General features: G+C 28.8%; 1 protein-coding gene across 2 annotated transcripts in view; it reads left to right on the top strand.

Annotated features, from left to right (window-relative positions):
- Nucleotides 1–17464, top strand: part of LOC107448946 (Na(+)/H(+) exchanger protein 2) — a 210090-nt gene that overhangs the window by 62014 nt on the left and 130612 nt on the right. The window contains exon 1 of one of the 2 annotated variants that reach the window (XM_071182245.2): nt 3844–5255. The exons of the other annotated variant lie outside the window; for it this stretch is intronic. Within the exon in view, the coding sequence (XP_071038346.1) occupies nt 4988–5255 (268 nt within the window). The 5' untranslated portion in view covers nt 3844–4987. Of the gene's footprint in view, nt 1–3843; nt 5256–17464 lie in introns of those variants that run through there. 2 annotated transcript variants of the gene reach the window in all.

Raw genomic sequence — 17464 nt, 5'->3', positions numbered from 1 at the left:
CATACCTCTGGGGGTATTGATCCAGGAGTTTTCTTGTCCTCCGGATTGGTTCAAAATTACAAGGCTACGAAGTCGAACAATAGTAGTCGTAAACCCAAAATTTGGTTGGCTGTTCAACGACGGATAAAATAAAATAAAACAAATCGGCATTAGAAACAGCAACGTGTATATAATAAGAAATAATAAGAAATACTAAATGCTATTTTGAAATATAATATATTTAAACTAGGAGGCTCCGCCCCCTGCTCGCTAACGCTCACCAACCCCCGAGAATTGCTACGCAATCCTATGTGGTTCACGCCGTGAACCATGGCTCGCTGCGCTCGCTCGCCAATGAACACAATGTTCTAGCATAAAGACATAATATATTATCATCAAAGACATAGTATTTTACCATCAAAGACATAGTATTGTACTTATGTAGAAGAATTCTACCAATGTTCTTATTGGCTTTTAAAAAAGTATATTAGCTATTTAGATTGTACATGGTAAAAAAATCAAAACATTAGCTAAATAAGAAACATATTAGCAAAATAAATTATCAAATATTGCTTCACTAATATTCTGCATTTTAAAGCGTGAAAATTCAATGCATAAATAAACGCGAAATATAAAAAAATTCAATGCATTCAATACAAACACTTAAACGTTTTTTAGACGTTTAGGTAGCTCCCAGTAGAAAAATATCAATTTAACAGCGGCCTTTTAAAGCATTCTCACTTCAATTAATTAATTAATTCCTAATTGAGTTTAAATTAAATATTGTCATGTTTTTAGTGCATGAATCTGAATTGAACAACCTGATAATGCTCACTCTGGTTATTGTTATCTGGTTGCTCACTACGTGCTCTTGCGCACCGAATCTAATCAATTAAAAATGAAAACTGTTGCCAGCGTGAGAAAAGAAATATCATCGGTTTTATTGATACATACATACATACGTACGTATTAGCGTTTTATGTAATATAGATAGGTAAGATATTAAATATGATAAATATTTTCAAGTATATGCTGTCTATTTCAAACCTACGCATGCACACCAGTTTACATATATTTTACTACATGACTATTATAAACAAAGGCTTGTGTACATATGTGTAACAATAAACAAATCGATAGTTGCAGGGCCTCGGAGTCCACTAACTCTACGTTTCCATTTTAGGTTGTGCGTAACACTTAAGCTATTGGTTTAGTTTGTTTAAGTCCATTAGTACATTTAAAAATATACGTTTTTATAGTTATGTTAGCTTACTGCTTACACAGAAATAAAAACAACTAACAGACAAACAACAAAATTAACAAAGGTTTACTAAACAAAATGGAGGTTATCGAACTGAACATGTTTGCGTTTTTAAAAATTATACTTTTTTTTTTAAATTTCTAATGCCCTCCTCATTTTTCAACTATATGCCTTCTCAGTACTTAATGGGCAGTTGTTGGTCTCTTTTTCGTGGGTAACAACACATAGGCTCAACAACATAAGAAAGGACATAAAATAGAGAGAGGAAGAAATTACATCTATACCCGAAACGGGAGCCGCGATGTCTCAGGGGATAGAGCATTCGCCTTCCAATGAGCTGAACCGGGGTTCGAGTCCCAGTCGATACTAATTCCACATCCGGCTTGCACCGACCACTATGCTGACGTGAAATATCTTCAGTGGTAGACGGATCATGGGTAAGAGTCCCCTTGCCGTCAGGCTAACCGTGGGATTTTCTTGTGGTCTTCCTCTTCATGCAACGCAAATGCGGGTTAGCTCCATCAAAAAACGTCCTCCATGAAGGCAAATTTATCCCAATACTTGATCAAGAAGTTCCCTTGTCTTCTGGATTTGGTTCAAAATTACAAGTTGAACATTAGTAGTCCCAAACCCAAAATCGGGTCGGCTGTTCAATGACGGTTATAAAATATAAAATAAAATTTACCCGAAACGGAATTCGAACCCTTGACCTTTTCGACATGAGATCAGCACCATGACCACCATGCAGCCGGTCAGTGCTCATTAAATTATACTAGTACTGCTAAAATTACATAACAGTTCTTTATTTATTACCAAACAGTATGGTAAAAAGAACCGTATTTTGTCGTTAATTTTGCCAAAAGTCCTTATCAAAGCGCTTTAGTAGAAATTACGGTGCTTTTCGGAATTCCCATTGAGCCAAACACACTGTACATTTTACCATATTCCGAAAAAAATTTGATCATAATTTTTTTCTCAATGTAGTTGTAGAAAAATATTAATATCCTTAATACCATACAGCAGATGGGTTGTTGTAATGAATGAGTTTCGATTAAATACTTAACTTAAATACCCACAAAAATTGTATATTTTATATCTGTAGGTTGTTTTATATTATTTGTCATTGCCAACCAGTCAATATATCTTAAAAGCAAATAATTTAATGTTAAAAGGTAAATGATTAAAATTACCAATATCAAGAAGCATTTGAACTTTATTGCGTTATGTTTCAAGCTCTGTGTTACGACGGATGCAATATTCATCTTAGGTTGTTTGAAAAGAGGAAACTTAATTCCTTGTTTATTTCATGCAGGAATGAAATCTGGATCACGACCAGCAATCGCATCGTTAAAAGTCTTTAATGTACAAATAAAATCTAATAATAGTAATAATTATCTTTTAATTCATTTGATCTCTTGTTTGTTGTCTCAAGTACGTGTTGCTGTTGTTTGTTGTTGTGTTGTGTTGTGAAGTAAATTGGTATTTTTTTTAAACATGGTTATATCTTTATAGAGAGAGGGATGTTTTATTTGCAGACCTAAATTGGTAACAAAAAAATGACTAGATAATGAATGGTGAAAAATGTTTACAAAACCTAATTACTTTGAAAAAACGTATTAAATGAAGCAAACTGCAATTTTTTTTTATGAAACTAAATGTCTCTCTTTAATTCTAGCAATTTATTAAGATTTTGATTTCTCTTTTTAAAAAGAACTTAAACTTAATCACTATACATCATTAATTTTTAATTACGCATTTTTTTAAAACATATATATTGAGTCAATTATTAGAATTTACTAAAATTTTATAAATTATGTATAGAGTGCATATTGAAAATTTTTTTATTGTAAAGATATCATTTTTAAAACTCAATTAGTTTGTTTATTATGATTTTTATTTCCTTTAAAAAACTGAATTTAATGACACAGTTCTAATTATTTATCAACATTATACGTTGTTTTAATAATAATAATTATAATGAAAGTAATAATAAAATTAATGATAACAACAACAATAATAATGATAATGGTAGTGTAGTATAAAGGTATTTTTTAAAATGATAATTTTACTGCGTTAAGTAAATTATTAAATTTGTTTTATCAGTTTTTAAAAGTTTTGAAGGACAGAAATAGGCTTTTTCAAACATTACAAAAAAAAATGTGATTGTGATTTGAAGTATTTGAATCTAGACTTTTTTCTCGGTTGCACCATTTTGAGAAACATTTTGCGAACGCCTGTGACTGAATGTTTTCAAAAGCAACCGCCTTAACTTAATTTTCTTTTTAGTCATAAATACTCCACATAAAGTGATTATTATTGCTATAAATACCTTCATGACTTTGAAAAATATTCATAACAAATCAATATGCGGTAACAATAATGAGATGACGCAAATCAATAAATCGATACCCGTTAACTTTTATTTATTTTTATGAAAATAAACTGAAATTTGTCCGTAAAGTCATTTTCGGGGAAGAGGTATCCCCTAAAGGAACTTAAATTTATTTCAGCTTTTCATATCCAACAGCTTCATTTTAACTCAGCCCAAATTGTTACTTGACGCAATCCATCATGACATCATCTGTGACGTAATAATATTCGACAGTGCTGCCCCCTTTTGCAAGGATAGACCATTTCATTCCCACAAAGTCTCCGGAACGATGCCGGGAAGAAAAGGTGACGTTCCCGAATTCGGAACATCGTATACAGCTATCTGTGTAAAGGATGAAGTGATAGCTTTGTCCAGAAATGTTTGAAGAATATTAAAGCTAGTTATGCATATGGAAGAAAACGGTTTAGTTGGAGAATTTTTCCATTTAATATAAAATGACTTTGAGTTGTTCCGACTACGAGCTAAAATTTTTGACCGTCCCAACTAGGGAATGTGATAAAATTTAGGATTATATCGCAGATATATCGGTTTTGGTAAATTTGTGTACTTTAAAAGTATTCTATATCTTTATATGCTAGCCTAATATAAATTTACAGATGCCTAAAATTCGTACAGAGTCGGCAATAACTAAAAATAATTTATTAAATGCAATTTTTAAATTGGGTTTTTAAAATGTGATGTTTGCAGCAGCATTATTTTGAATATAAATGCCTTAAAATGCAAAAAAAGTTTCAACAAAATATTAACGACATAGTTAATTATTTGCTTTGCAGATTTAAAGTAAAGTGTTAAGAATTTTTGCCTTTTCCAGAAAATTGAGCTTAAAAGCTTTATTATTATTGATGCCCTAATTTTGATATTGCATGCTTACAAACATTGCTATATTCGTCCATTTTCCACTAAAATACTGTCTAAAAGAAAACTCAAAAATATTTGTTTAGTTGTTTAATATCACGCGAGCTTTACATGTATGTATGTAAACGGGACCAAAAACAAATTTCTATACTGGAAACAGCAAGAAAAAGTGATGTCAGTTAGAATTCCTGCTTAAAAATAATTAAAACCATTTTACTTGCTTTCCAGTATTCAGTTAGAAGAAGTAATATCAGTTAGAGTTCCTGCTAAAAAAATTCAAATACTTTTTTTACTGACAATGACAATATTCTCTTAGAAAAAGCGAAATTAGATAAAATTGCTGTTTAAAAAGTAATTGAATTAGTATTCTGGCAATATTAAGTTAGAAGAAGAGAATTCAGTTGGAGTTCTAGGACAATTTCTTAAATGCAAAGCAAAAAAGTGATGGCATATTTATATATTTTTTAATATATCCGATCGAAATTAATATTTTCGTCAAAATGGTGAAAATCTTATTTTTTGTGGTGCTTTTTGCCTTGGAACTTCTTGCTCTTAGCTTGGGGCAGACGACTGAAACAGATAACATTCCAGAGCAAACGATGTATTCTGCCGCACTTTCCGACGAAGATTCTTCTCATTCTGGGGATTTGAACGATACAGAGCATGGAAGAAGAAGAAAGTTAGATGTTTTTATTGTTGATTTTTCGCATGTATCTACACCATTTATTATAGCTCTGTGGATAGCTATAGCCGGACTAGCAAAGATAGGTAAGCTTTTTTTTGAAACCATTTGTTGATAACTGAGATAAAAATATTAAACAGTATAGATATAAAAATATAAAACTAATGATATGATTGTTATAATATATACTGAGAATACCATAATTTAATTAGAAAACCACATTCAGAAAACTTTATTATTATTAAAAATGTTAACTGAATATAAAATATTTCAGTTGTTTATTAAGTTATCTTATTTTCCTATTTTGGTATGCAACAGTTATTGTTTTTTGGAAAAATTCTGCGCACTCCTCTGAAAAAGGTTATGACATACCACTTTCCTGTAATTATAGGTCAAATTAAAATGAAATTTGAAAAAAAGTTTGCGTTGAAACTATCATTTCATAATTAAAAACTATTTATTCCAATAATTTTTAGAGTATTTTAGAATTTATGTTCTCTGTATTTTGAAAGTTTTGAAGCGATAATTTTTTCAGTTAGCTACATATATAAAAATAAGAATTCAATAATAAAAATATTTATTTATAAACTTTATAATATCAATATAACATATTTTGTTAATTCATGGTTTAGAATAGTGTTATAAAAAGGTTTAAATATAATTAAAAATCATCCTTTGTGATAGATATTTTTTAAAAATTTGAAGGATTGGAGCTATATAGTGATAAGCCACACTTTTTCTATTCAAGGCATTTTTACATCTAATTGTTCTTTAGTTTTTCCATCAAAGTACCAAACAACTGTTCGATAGTTGCATTTGATAACAGCATAATTTTTGCCTACACGAAAATCGTAAAGTTTTTCAAAAAAAACACTCTTAAAATATGCTTTCTTGAACAGTTAGAAAACTTCATTACTTATTGCCCCAAGTCTTACCAATAATATGAGTGAAATGACTTATACGCATTAACCTATTTTAACGATATCACAGAACAGTTATTTTTCCCCTGTTTGAATACTGAACTTTTTTTTGCTTACATTTCTTTTATTGAAGATGTTAAAACAGTTTTACAAAAACATAACCCATGTTTAGAAATTTTCAATAGAGTAACATTCAAATATAAAATCATGAAACTGAAAGCGAAACGAGGTGTTCTTTTTTATATAATTTTCTGACGAGGAAAGTATAGGAAATATGATAGGCTCAACCCACTTGTTTCAAAATTATTCTTCTATTTACATTATTTAACTTAAAGCATAAACTATTTTTTTTTATTAACGATTTTTCAAGTTTGTAAAAATTCAATCGAGCCTTCTTACTCGCGATTGAATTGATTCGTTATTGAGTGAGGCTTCATCCATGGGAATTAAATATGAGATACAATATAATGATTCATGAGATAAAATGGAATTATACACCATGAGAGTTAAATACCGAATTAAATATATTAAAATCTCTCAACAGCAATAATTAAATGTCTAAGGGAAAAATCAAAGTTTTCTTAGTTTTTTATACTGTTCTTCTTCTCTATATCCTCTTTGACAGGTCTAGCTGTAAATATCCTTGATTTGGTAAAGTGGGACAGAAATCTTTTTTAATTATCATTTTGTATAAAATGTTTATTAAAATAGAAAATGGAAGTAAATAGTAAGTATGCCAGATTTTAATATACAAGTCAAAGTAAACAAATAACACAATTTTCTTCAATACGTGTTAATTAGGGCTGGCACAAGAGGGTAAATCTTGCAAATTACAGTTATTGAATTTTATGGAGTAGTATAGTTAAAAATTTGATTTCCCGATGGCTATTCAACCTATTTTCTTCATACTCTATATTTTGTCATTTAAAAGACATGCTTTAAATTTATATAAGAATTTGTATTTTCAAAATATCTCCGACTATTATTAAATAAAATAATATATAAATATAAAAACTATTTTTATGTGGGTAAAAGAAATTTATAATTTATGCCTCAAAAATTTTCCCACTCACTTAGGAATGTTTCAAAATACGGTGAAAAACACAAAATTTAAAATTTTCTTCATAGGGTTCAAACTTTCAACTATATCTTGCCTAAACTATTAGGAACATATTTTTCAGATATTGGCGCTCTCCCCCCTTATTTTAGGGTTCAGAATTCTGAATCAGTCGGAAAAAAAGTATGTTTATTCAAAAGAGAAAGTACGTTTTAGTGTTTAATTTTAAAAAAATCCTTTGCACTAATTACCTAGTTTATCATTTACGGTTAAACTCTCTGACCGTTTAATACGCGAAAATCCAATTATTAGTCTAAAAGTTATTCATCATGGTGGTCTGTTTTTTGTGCACTGCACATAAATTGTAGAAATGTCTATTTCGATTAAAAAATTACCAGCATATTAGTAATATATAAATATAATCTATAAATAAAAACATTTTATTGCGTTTTCACTATGCTATAAAGATTTTCGTATAGAATAAATGTTATAAAATATTGATAAAAAAGAACCCCAATTGATGCTTTTATCTTGCAAAATCACACTATTATAAGTTCGCTAAAAGCAACCACTCTATTCTGAAGATATGTATCAGTACACGCCATTAACTTACTCAAAAAGGCTACACATAAGCCCTTTTAAACATTTTATTTAAAAAAAAAATGCGCCTTTTGATATGTGTATCACATTCCTTTTGCAACCTGATAAAATTTTAAGGGTTTCATACTTGCTTTTGTATATAATCTAATTTAAAGGAGTTGCTATATTGAATAACGCTACAGTTTATTTATGATATGATACTTGCTTTTCGTTTTACTTAAAATGGATAAATTTTTTGGCAAAACTTGTCAGCTATTTATGTTAGTGAAGTAAGTAAAAGTAAATAAAAAAAGAGTAAAAACCGTATCTTTTATCTTATTTTATTGAATATTTTTTTAAACTCTTAATATTACGTGATAAGTAAAATTATTAATTATATGGAGCGGCTTTCAGCTTTAAAAATGGTCTAATCTAAAAAAAAAACGAAATAAAAATTTTGAAAACTATTTTGCTCTTGTAAACTAACATAGAGAAAATAACTCAGTCCTTGTCAAATCAAAATTGAAGAATTTAGCATTTTCCACAATTGAAATATTTGATTGTGATAAAAGTTTGAAACGGCACGTAGAAATTAATTACATTAACGGCAAAAAATAATTATTTTCTGCTTTTAAATCCACTTGAAAAACAAAGTTTAAAATATGCTTATTTTATTATTTACACTATTTTTGAATAAATATGAAACTGTTGGTTCGTTTCGGAAAAGTGAAAAACAATTTAATTGATACGCAATTTTGCTTGCACTACTTAAGAGACAACTTTGAATTTTTTTGTTTGGTATCAGGCACAGATGTACTGTTAGATTTTAAACAATTTAAAAAGCCGAAAAGACGAAAGATGGACGATAAATAAGAATTGGCGATAAAATTGCGATAAAATTTTCTCTTGTAGCCTTCAACAATCACTTTATAACTTGTATCACTATCAGGCATAGAGCTGCAGTTGAAAAATTAAAACTAATTAGCTTAAAATTTGTCGGAGTTTTGATAGGTGATCAATTTTAACTGACGATAATTTGAACATAAATTCTCTTTTTACTGATCATAAAATAATTTAAATTTGTGATGTCCTCTAATCAAGAACTTCAGTTGAAATTTCGGCATTCTAAAAATTTTAAAAGTCGTTGACATTTCAATCAGTGTAAAATTGATTCGGCTATAAAATGATAAAAAATTATTTTTTTATTTGTCGAAAAAAATTATATCTTGCATTATCATTGGGTACAGAGCTTCATTGAAATATTTAAGCATTCTAAAATTTCAAGTGGTCGAAATTTCGATTGCAAAATTCTCTCATTAAAGTCCGAACGCAAGGAAAGTAATAAAAACGTATTAAATATTGGCACGGCTTTTTATTCTGTTAATAAAATTTGACCTCTTTTTCTTAAAAAGATGATTTTATTTTAAATTTTTGTTTTGTCAATAACTTATAAAAGTCAATTTATTTACCAAGAGTTTATAGCTTTCTGAAGAGTTGTTTATGTGCTGAGCTTCATAAAACCGTACGCGCTGACATAAAAATAACATAATCCGGAGATAAAAATATCAACTCTAGTCTGTCTTATTTCTCAGAACTCGCATTCCTTTTATTAGACAGTTTTTTATAACATCGTTGAAAACTATCTCTAAATAAAAGCCTTCCTGCATCATTTAAACCTGGGTAAAAAAAATTTCCATTCTTGAGACAAGATTTTTTATGTATTTTTAATTAATATGTTTTCAGAAGACGCATCCAATAAAAATATTAAACTGAATAAAAAACCGTTATGTTTTTCAGTTCAAAAAATGAATATTCTTATTATCATGTCATGCGTACAAATTCATGTAAACAAAATTTTTTTCAGTAAACAAGAAAAAAAGGACCATCTTCTGACTAACTTTTTTATCTAATGATTGGATCTTCACTTTCGCTCATTTTTACTGGTTCGAGGGTGCGATTTCAAATAAGGTGATTAATTAGTGCAGACGATATTTTAAGTTACGAAATCAAAAACTCATTTTCTCTGAAAAACCTTTTTTTTCGATGCATTCAGACTCTGATCTCCAAAATATAAGGGGCAGCCGTAATCTGGGAAATATGGTTCCTATAGTTTGATCTTGAGAGCTATCCGAAGTTTGGAATCCTTAATTTTAATTTTTCTTTTTGCGTATTTCGTCATATCTCGAGTGCTTTTTAAGCGAATTGAAATATTTTTGCACACAGTTACAAAATTCGTTTATCCAAAGATAATTCCATACAAAAATAAAGTTATAGCAAATATTTATTAGTTTTTACAATTTTATTTAAGAATATACAACTGCTTTAAAATTCGATTTCTCAAGAATTATTCTTAAAAAATTGAAATTCAACCGATTTCACTCGAATTTTACATTTAGCCATGTAAAATTACATACTTTAAAATGATTTGAAAAATTTTATAGGTTGCAATTAAAAAAATTTTACGACTATTATTAAATAAAATAATAAATCTAATAAATGTTCAATTAATCTTACTTTTTTTGTATGGAATTATCGTTGGATAAGCAAATTCTATAATTGTGTGCAAATATTTTTCAATTCGCTTAAAAAACTCTAGAGATATGGTGAAATACGAAAAGTAAAATTAACATTTAGGAATCTAACGTTAGGATCGCTCTCCTGATGAAATTATGGTGACCATATTTCCCAGATTGCGGTTACCCCCTATGATTTAGGGATCAGAAATCCAAATCCGTCGAAAAAAAGCATGTTTATTCAGAGAAAATGTGTTTTTGTGTTCGATTTTGTAACTTAAAATATAGTCTGCATTAATTAATTAGCATATTTGAGGTCACTCCCTCAAACCATTAAGATTACGTCCTAAAACGTAAAGATCCTGTCATTAAATCAAAAGTTATTCAGGATGGTCCGTTGTTTTGGTGCATTGTACACTTTTTTCAAATAGTGCTTTTAAAAAATTAAATTGTGTGCGCAAACTTATTAAACTGATTTTTGGCTTAATCGGATTAACTCCATACATTCGTTAATTGATAAACTCTATACCTAAAGCAAATATTTTTCTTGTGTTCACTTTGCTAACTTCGAAATTTATTGTAGAAAAGATAAAGTAAAATGCCTAAACTATGATTTGTGAATTACACAAAACATTTAAAACATCTAAATTGCTATATGTCGATATTATTTTGATAACATAAATATATATAAAAAATAATGATTAATTTCAGCATGAATTAATCAGCAGCTTTATGAGCAATTAAAAAATTAAAAATAGCTTAAATATGTTTTATGACGCTCCAAAATAATTTAAATACACCGGTATACAACTTTTTTGTTGCATTTATACAAATACTTTATCTTGCTTAGTTCGAGTATGAGAATTTCAAATCTGAAATTTGTTCCTATATCTGCAGAATTTTTAATTACATTTTTCTTCAATTTTTTGTCAAAATTTACAACTTTTAAAACGTTTTATGTATAACAGGGGGTTGCGTAAATGTTGCAAGTAACTTCCAGGGGAGTTAAGGCATATAATCAGGATTAAAATTGGATATAATTGCAATTGATCTAATGAATTTAACAGGTATCATATGATCTTGCAAAATTTCTTTTACAGCTACATTACTATCTTACAAATTAAGATATTATTTTACTTTGAGATGTAGTAAAAATCTATTAATACCTATAATAGTATATTAGGTTCTTATTATATTAGTACTACATTTAATTAATCACCATTGGTGATAATTACCATTTGGCCTTTTTTTTTGTCTTTTATAATTTCGTACAGAAAGCTTTAGCAGTTAGAATACGAATCTTACAGTTACAGTACAGCTTAATGATAAAGCAATTATAATTTGACTAACACACTAAAATCTTACAAAATACTTTCCTAAACTTGACATTCAAAATCTTAAGAATTTACATTAGAGAGAAAATACTTTTGTAATAGAGTTTACACGAGAAAGTTTATGAATAAAAGGAGTACTTGTATTTGAACTAACTTATTCCCTTATAAGACCAATTTTTTCTTAAAATTAATTTGTATACTTACTATTTTAGAAACTCTAAATATACAACAACTGAGTTAAACTACAACTGAGTTAAAATACAAATTAATTTCATGAAATATTTATCATTTTCTTATTAGCTATAAGAAAAAATTGTGTTTAACTAAAAATTCCCATCCTGATTTGTTGGACGATTTCAAAATTTTCAAGGTCCTTAGTATTTGTTATGAATGACTCCATAAAATAAATATGTAAATGGTAACCTAGATATGATTTAACAATTACTTTACGTGTGTAGATACCAGTGAAAACAAATACTTCTGAAGCACGCTCAGAAATAGTAAACAAACGATAATGCTAAGTATTTTATGCCAGGAAATGTGCGATTTACAAAGGCTATTACAAACACTAACCAGCATTGAATATATCATTGCAATTTCTAAAATTTTCATCGTTTCTATTAACAATAGAATCTAAAACTGCTTTGTTGTCTACTTTTTTTTCCTGCAATTCTTGCTTTTGAATAGGCATCACAGCTTATTAAAAAGTTTAATTTATGATATGATAATGAATTAACACTTTGACGCAAAATTTTTATTAAACATTTTTCATACTTTTTTCATTATTTTGTATTAATTTAGATCAAAATAAGTGAAAAATGTTGTAGTAAGGTATCCGACTAGTTTCGGAAACTTTTTTAAAAATATTAATATAAAATTTTAAAAACTAGTTTATTTGTTTCATTGCGTGTAAAAACTTATAAAACTAGCAAAAAATAGCATTATTTTATTTATTATCTTTTTTTAAAATTGCTATTTTTAGCTAAAAATAAAGCATTTTTTTAAATATACACAACACATTGCAAAAAGTTTTTTTTTTCTCTCAAAAAAAATTTTTTTTTGAGGATTTTATTTAGAATGTTATTTATTATGTTAGAATGCTATTTACTATCTTAAAAATAAGTGCACATGTAGTTAGAAATACAAATTTTTGAAAATTTCCCCACTTGTTTTACGATTCGACTGTTTTCTTTTATAACTAAAAAAGGCAAAAATATTTTTTTGCTTGCAATTAGAGCGCCAGAAAAAATATATATAAAAGGGACACCAATGTCCTATCTGCATCATATTGTTAACGAAGATTCATAAATTTCTAGTTTTATTTAATTATCTGCGTTGGGAAATACTAATTAAATCTTTCTAATAAATTAGCTAATTATGAAGCAGTTTGGAGCAGTTTTGTGAAAAAAAATCAGATAATTTCTTAAGGATTTAATCATAAAACTAGTGCACAACATGAATTTTTGAGCAGTACTTAATTTTAAGGCTAACTGCAATATTTTAATTGAATTCTAGTATCCGAACTCATACTTCTTTTGTATCTTTTCGTTCATTCTCCATTCATTCACTCATCATTTCTCGTTCATTCACATCATTTCTTATTCATTCTATCATTTTGTATAATTTTTTACAGATATTTTACTACTCACGTTACCACTAAAGCTTGAAAGCTGTCTACGTGCATAATAGCTAGGCTAATCTGGAGACTAACTCGGGCAATCCGTTAAAGTGCAGAATCAAGTTAAAGATCGTTAAAGATCATAAATTTGTTTCTTCCATTTTTCGCTCTTCCTAACCTACCATTTAGTTTGGTTTTGCCAGCTTCTTGTCGTTGTAATAATATTTTAAATCGTTTAATTCTTTGTATCAAAGTTTTTCATTTTATTGATCTTTGATTCCATCAACCAATTTGTTCACTATTTTATTGTATTAACTTAATTTTCCGGATATCAAAAAATAAATAAATATCATTGTGATAATTTCAGCATTCAGAAACGCTTCAGTATCGATCTTATTCTCACTTTAACGATCTAATGAGTAAAGTGCAAATTATTCAGATAATTTGAAGTTTACTTAGGTAATTAGTGAAATGAAACAATTTTCAACATTTTAACGGATTATCTTAGTTAATCTGCACATTACCCAGATAATCTGCAGAATAAATGATTTCAGCACTTTAGTGGTAACACAGACCCGTTATACGCATATTCATTTACTGATACCCAAACCAGCACTCAACAATAACGATTCGAAACCTCCTTTAAACTTATTTTTATTGACAGTATTCGATTGAAAGATTTTTCTTATTAAGTTTATCAAAATGATAAAAAAATTCTGATAAAATTTCCGTACTTATAGGGAAATGGCATTTCTGTTTTTTTTTTTTTTTTTTTTTTTTTTTTTAAAGAAATACTTTTGGTAATAAAACAAAAATAAACGTTATTTAACCATTTATTTGATAATTTATCCATTCGTCTTGTAGCGGCTTAAAATTATTGCTCTTATTACTGCTCTTTCAAAAATAATAAACTGAAAAGTAAACTTAAACGAATAAATGGTTTTAATTCCATGTGGATTCAGTGGGATTTATTTATATACATCTGCGAGTTTCTTTGTAAATACAAAAAATAGTTTAAAAACTCTTCTCAGTTTGAAAAATAGATAGCACAAGTTTTTATAACTTTTTTTTTATAATTTTATTTCGTCGTTGAACAACCGACCCAATTTTCACGTTTACGACTACTAATGTTCAACTCCGTAGCCTTGTAATTTTGTACCCAATCCAGAAGACAAGGGAACTCCTGGATCAAGTATTAAGAGAAATTTGCTTTCTTGGAGGACTTTTTGATGGAACTAACCCGTATTTTCGTTATATGGTGAGGAGGATCACATGCTCCTCCCATGGTTAGCCTGACGTTAAAGGGACTCCAGCCCACGATCCGTCCACTGAGGATATTTCATGTCAGTACTGTGGTAGGCGCAAGCCGGATGTAGATTCGAATTGACCCACCATCGCTGGGATCAGAACTCGGTTCACCTCATTGGAAGGCGAACGCTCTATCCCCTCAGCCATCGCGGATCAGATAGAAGAAGATATAGCTTGAGAAAAAGAAGAAATATTATACATTCAGTGTTATATACGGAATTCATCTCACTTCACCCATTTTTTAGCTCGGTTACCTGAGCTGCAATACCGCATGAAGGCCCATTAATATTTATTGAAAGTAAAACAACCATACATTACAAGAGCTTAATATGCCGAGCAATATTAGATAACGGGTTTGATATCGTTGTAAATAGCAAATATGTGTTTTAAAGACGACATTATGTATAGTAAAGTTGGGTTTTTCGCGTTCCATCAACCTTCACAAAGTGATGGGTATATTATCACCGATATAAAAACATTGAGGTATTGTATTTAAACGCGTAAACATAATACATGAGCATTGAGATATTGATACTCTATCGCGAATCTTTCAGTAGAATTTAGCTTAGCAAAATGATTCCCTTTTTCAAAGATATGAAAAACTATCGACCTTAAAATCGATAGAATGGTTCAACTCAACTTGCTTATCAAAATTATGAGGAGGGAAATTTTTTTGTTCTCCGTGAAATTATGTTGCAAGGAAACTTAATAGCAAAAGGATAACATGACAAAGCGGATAACTATTCAACGGATTCAACTATTCAAAGCGGATAACTATTAATTATTACATTTCGTCTTTTTTTAAAAAGCAAAAAAAAAAAATTGTTTGCTCTTCCAAATTTATTCTCCTTGTTAAAGTACTGCTAAAAACTTTAAACTTTGCAGTTTGTAATGTTTAGCAAGGGTCAGGCCCTTTGAGGCGATTGAGTTGGTCTCAATGGCCAGACAGCTTGTGTCTGTCACAGCTGTTCTGAGAGATAATAGCAAAAAAGAAAGGATATATCTGTTTATAATGACTGAGAATCTGGAAAAGACATGGTTCTTAAGTGTTTAAAAATATGTTTGGATGAAGACTATGTGGAAAGCTGCTTTATTTTTTCTTCTTTTCAAAACGGTTTTATTTTGTAAATAATCATATGAGTACAATTTAAAATTGTTTTTATGAATGTTTTTATGAATTTTTGCTGTAATATAATATTTATTAGCTTTTATTTTTTTTTATAACACTACCTAAATACTCGTTCTTTGCACGGGGTAATAAAAGTAAACGATCAATAAATTAGCATAAATCAGCACTATGAAATCATGCACAAAGCGGAAAGACATATACCGATACGATTAATTTAGCTAAGACAATTTATTTGTTGACTTTCTCGGTAACTTTATGTTATTAGAATAAGTAAAAATTGCTTAAGAAGTACATCCTTTCAAAATCAAGGTTAATTATATTAAGTATCATTCGTCGTAATGCTCTAGATCGACAAAAATTAAAATGATCAATATTTTTCTCTTATCCGAATCCCTTTTGGTTAGACATAAAAACTTTATTTCTACTGAGGTATCTTGATTTCAATTGTAGTATATTTATCACTTATTAAAAAATCAATTGACCTAATAGCAGTATCACCTATTAGTAAAATTAACTAAGAAACATTGGAAACAATAAAAATTAAGTGATTTTTTATGATTTTTCTACATGAAGAGATACCTTTTATCCATAAATTTAACTTTTAAATGCAAAAGACATTTTTTCGTTTCAATTTAAACCTATGACTAACATTAATTAAGCACCAGTTTCGTTAATAACAATATGGCAATTTTTTACGGTTCGTAACACGAATATTAAGTGCCTGTCCTCCATTACAACAATACATATTTTATTACTAAAAGTAATTCATTGTAATTCTCGAAAATAATTAGCAACAACACTAATAATTTTGTAATCGTTTTTGGCGAGCGTTTTGACCAATTTAATCCTTTTGGCGAATTTATTCCAGACTAATGAGAATTTATTATATCAAGGTGCATAAAATATGTATTGTTGTAATCGATGTCTTACTGCCCTCCGAAACAGCTAATTACCATACTATCACAATCCTATGCATTCATGGCACCTAATATATAACGTTTATTTTCTGACTTTTTGTTATATATTCTGGTGCCGCTTCATAAAATTGGATTTACCATTATCTGTGTTAGATCAACTCACTAAATGAAAGATTAACTATAGATAGAGTATTATTTAAAATGTGATATTCAGAATTTACCATAATTTTTTCAAGGCTCAACAGATAACTTCAATTCTATTTCAGTAATTCTTGTTGAGTTTCCATTTAAATTTATAGCTACAAGCTTTAAAACAGCAAGTATCAATAAAAGAAACGCATTGTATCACATTCCTTTAAAATTATGTACTTGCACCTCAAGAAGAAGATCACAGATATCCACACATGTGACCTATGACGTTAGCGGCAGCTGATCGCTTATAAACAAAATGGCGTGTTAAAGTTGTGTTAAGTTTTTCCACATAAGTTAAAAGGCTAATTAACGTGAAGTTAATAAATACAGTGCCGTATCGAGCATTGAATTTGTTGAAATATAATTCATTTTCGTCTACGCCTTTTACTTAACTTAGATTTATTATTTGTTTATGTATTTTATAGTAAGCGTGATATATTTTTGTTTTATGTATCAGGCCACTTCGATGCATAATTAGTTTGTTTATGTTCTACATGGCTTCGCGCCTGTCTTTGTGTTAAGTAAGTAATATATAGTGAAAGAATATAGAATGTGTCACTTAAGAGAATTGGTACTTCAGGGATTTGGCTTACCCGAAATAAAATGGAAAGACAATAACCAATCAGGATCGGGAATCCCACACTACGTCACTTGCAGGTATCCCATTATGAATTTGGTAGAGTCCTTCCCATACATCGTGAAATTATTAACGTTGATTTTAATTATGA

This window comes from Parasteatoda tepidariorum, chromosome 4 (genome assembly GCF_982258835.1).
Source record: "Parasteatoda tepidariorum strain Cologne lab strain chromosome 4, Ptep-v5.0, whole genome shotgun sequence".
Lineage (NCBI taxonomy): Eukaryota > Metazoa > Arthropoda > Arachnida > Araneae > Theridiidae > Parasteatoda > Parasteatoda tepidariorum.
Note: the sequence above shows the minus strand (reverse complement) of the source record. Positions and strands in the feature narration are given on the sequence as shown.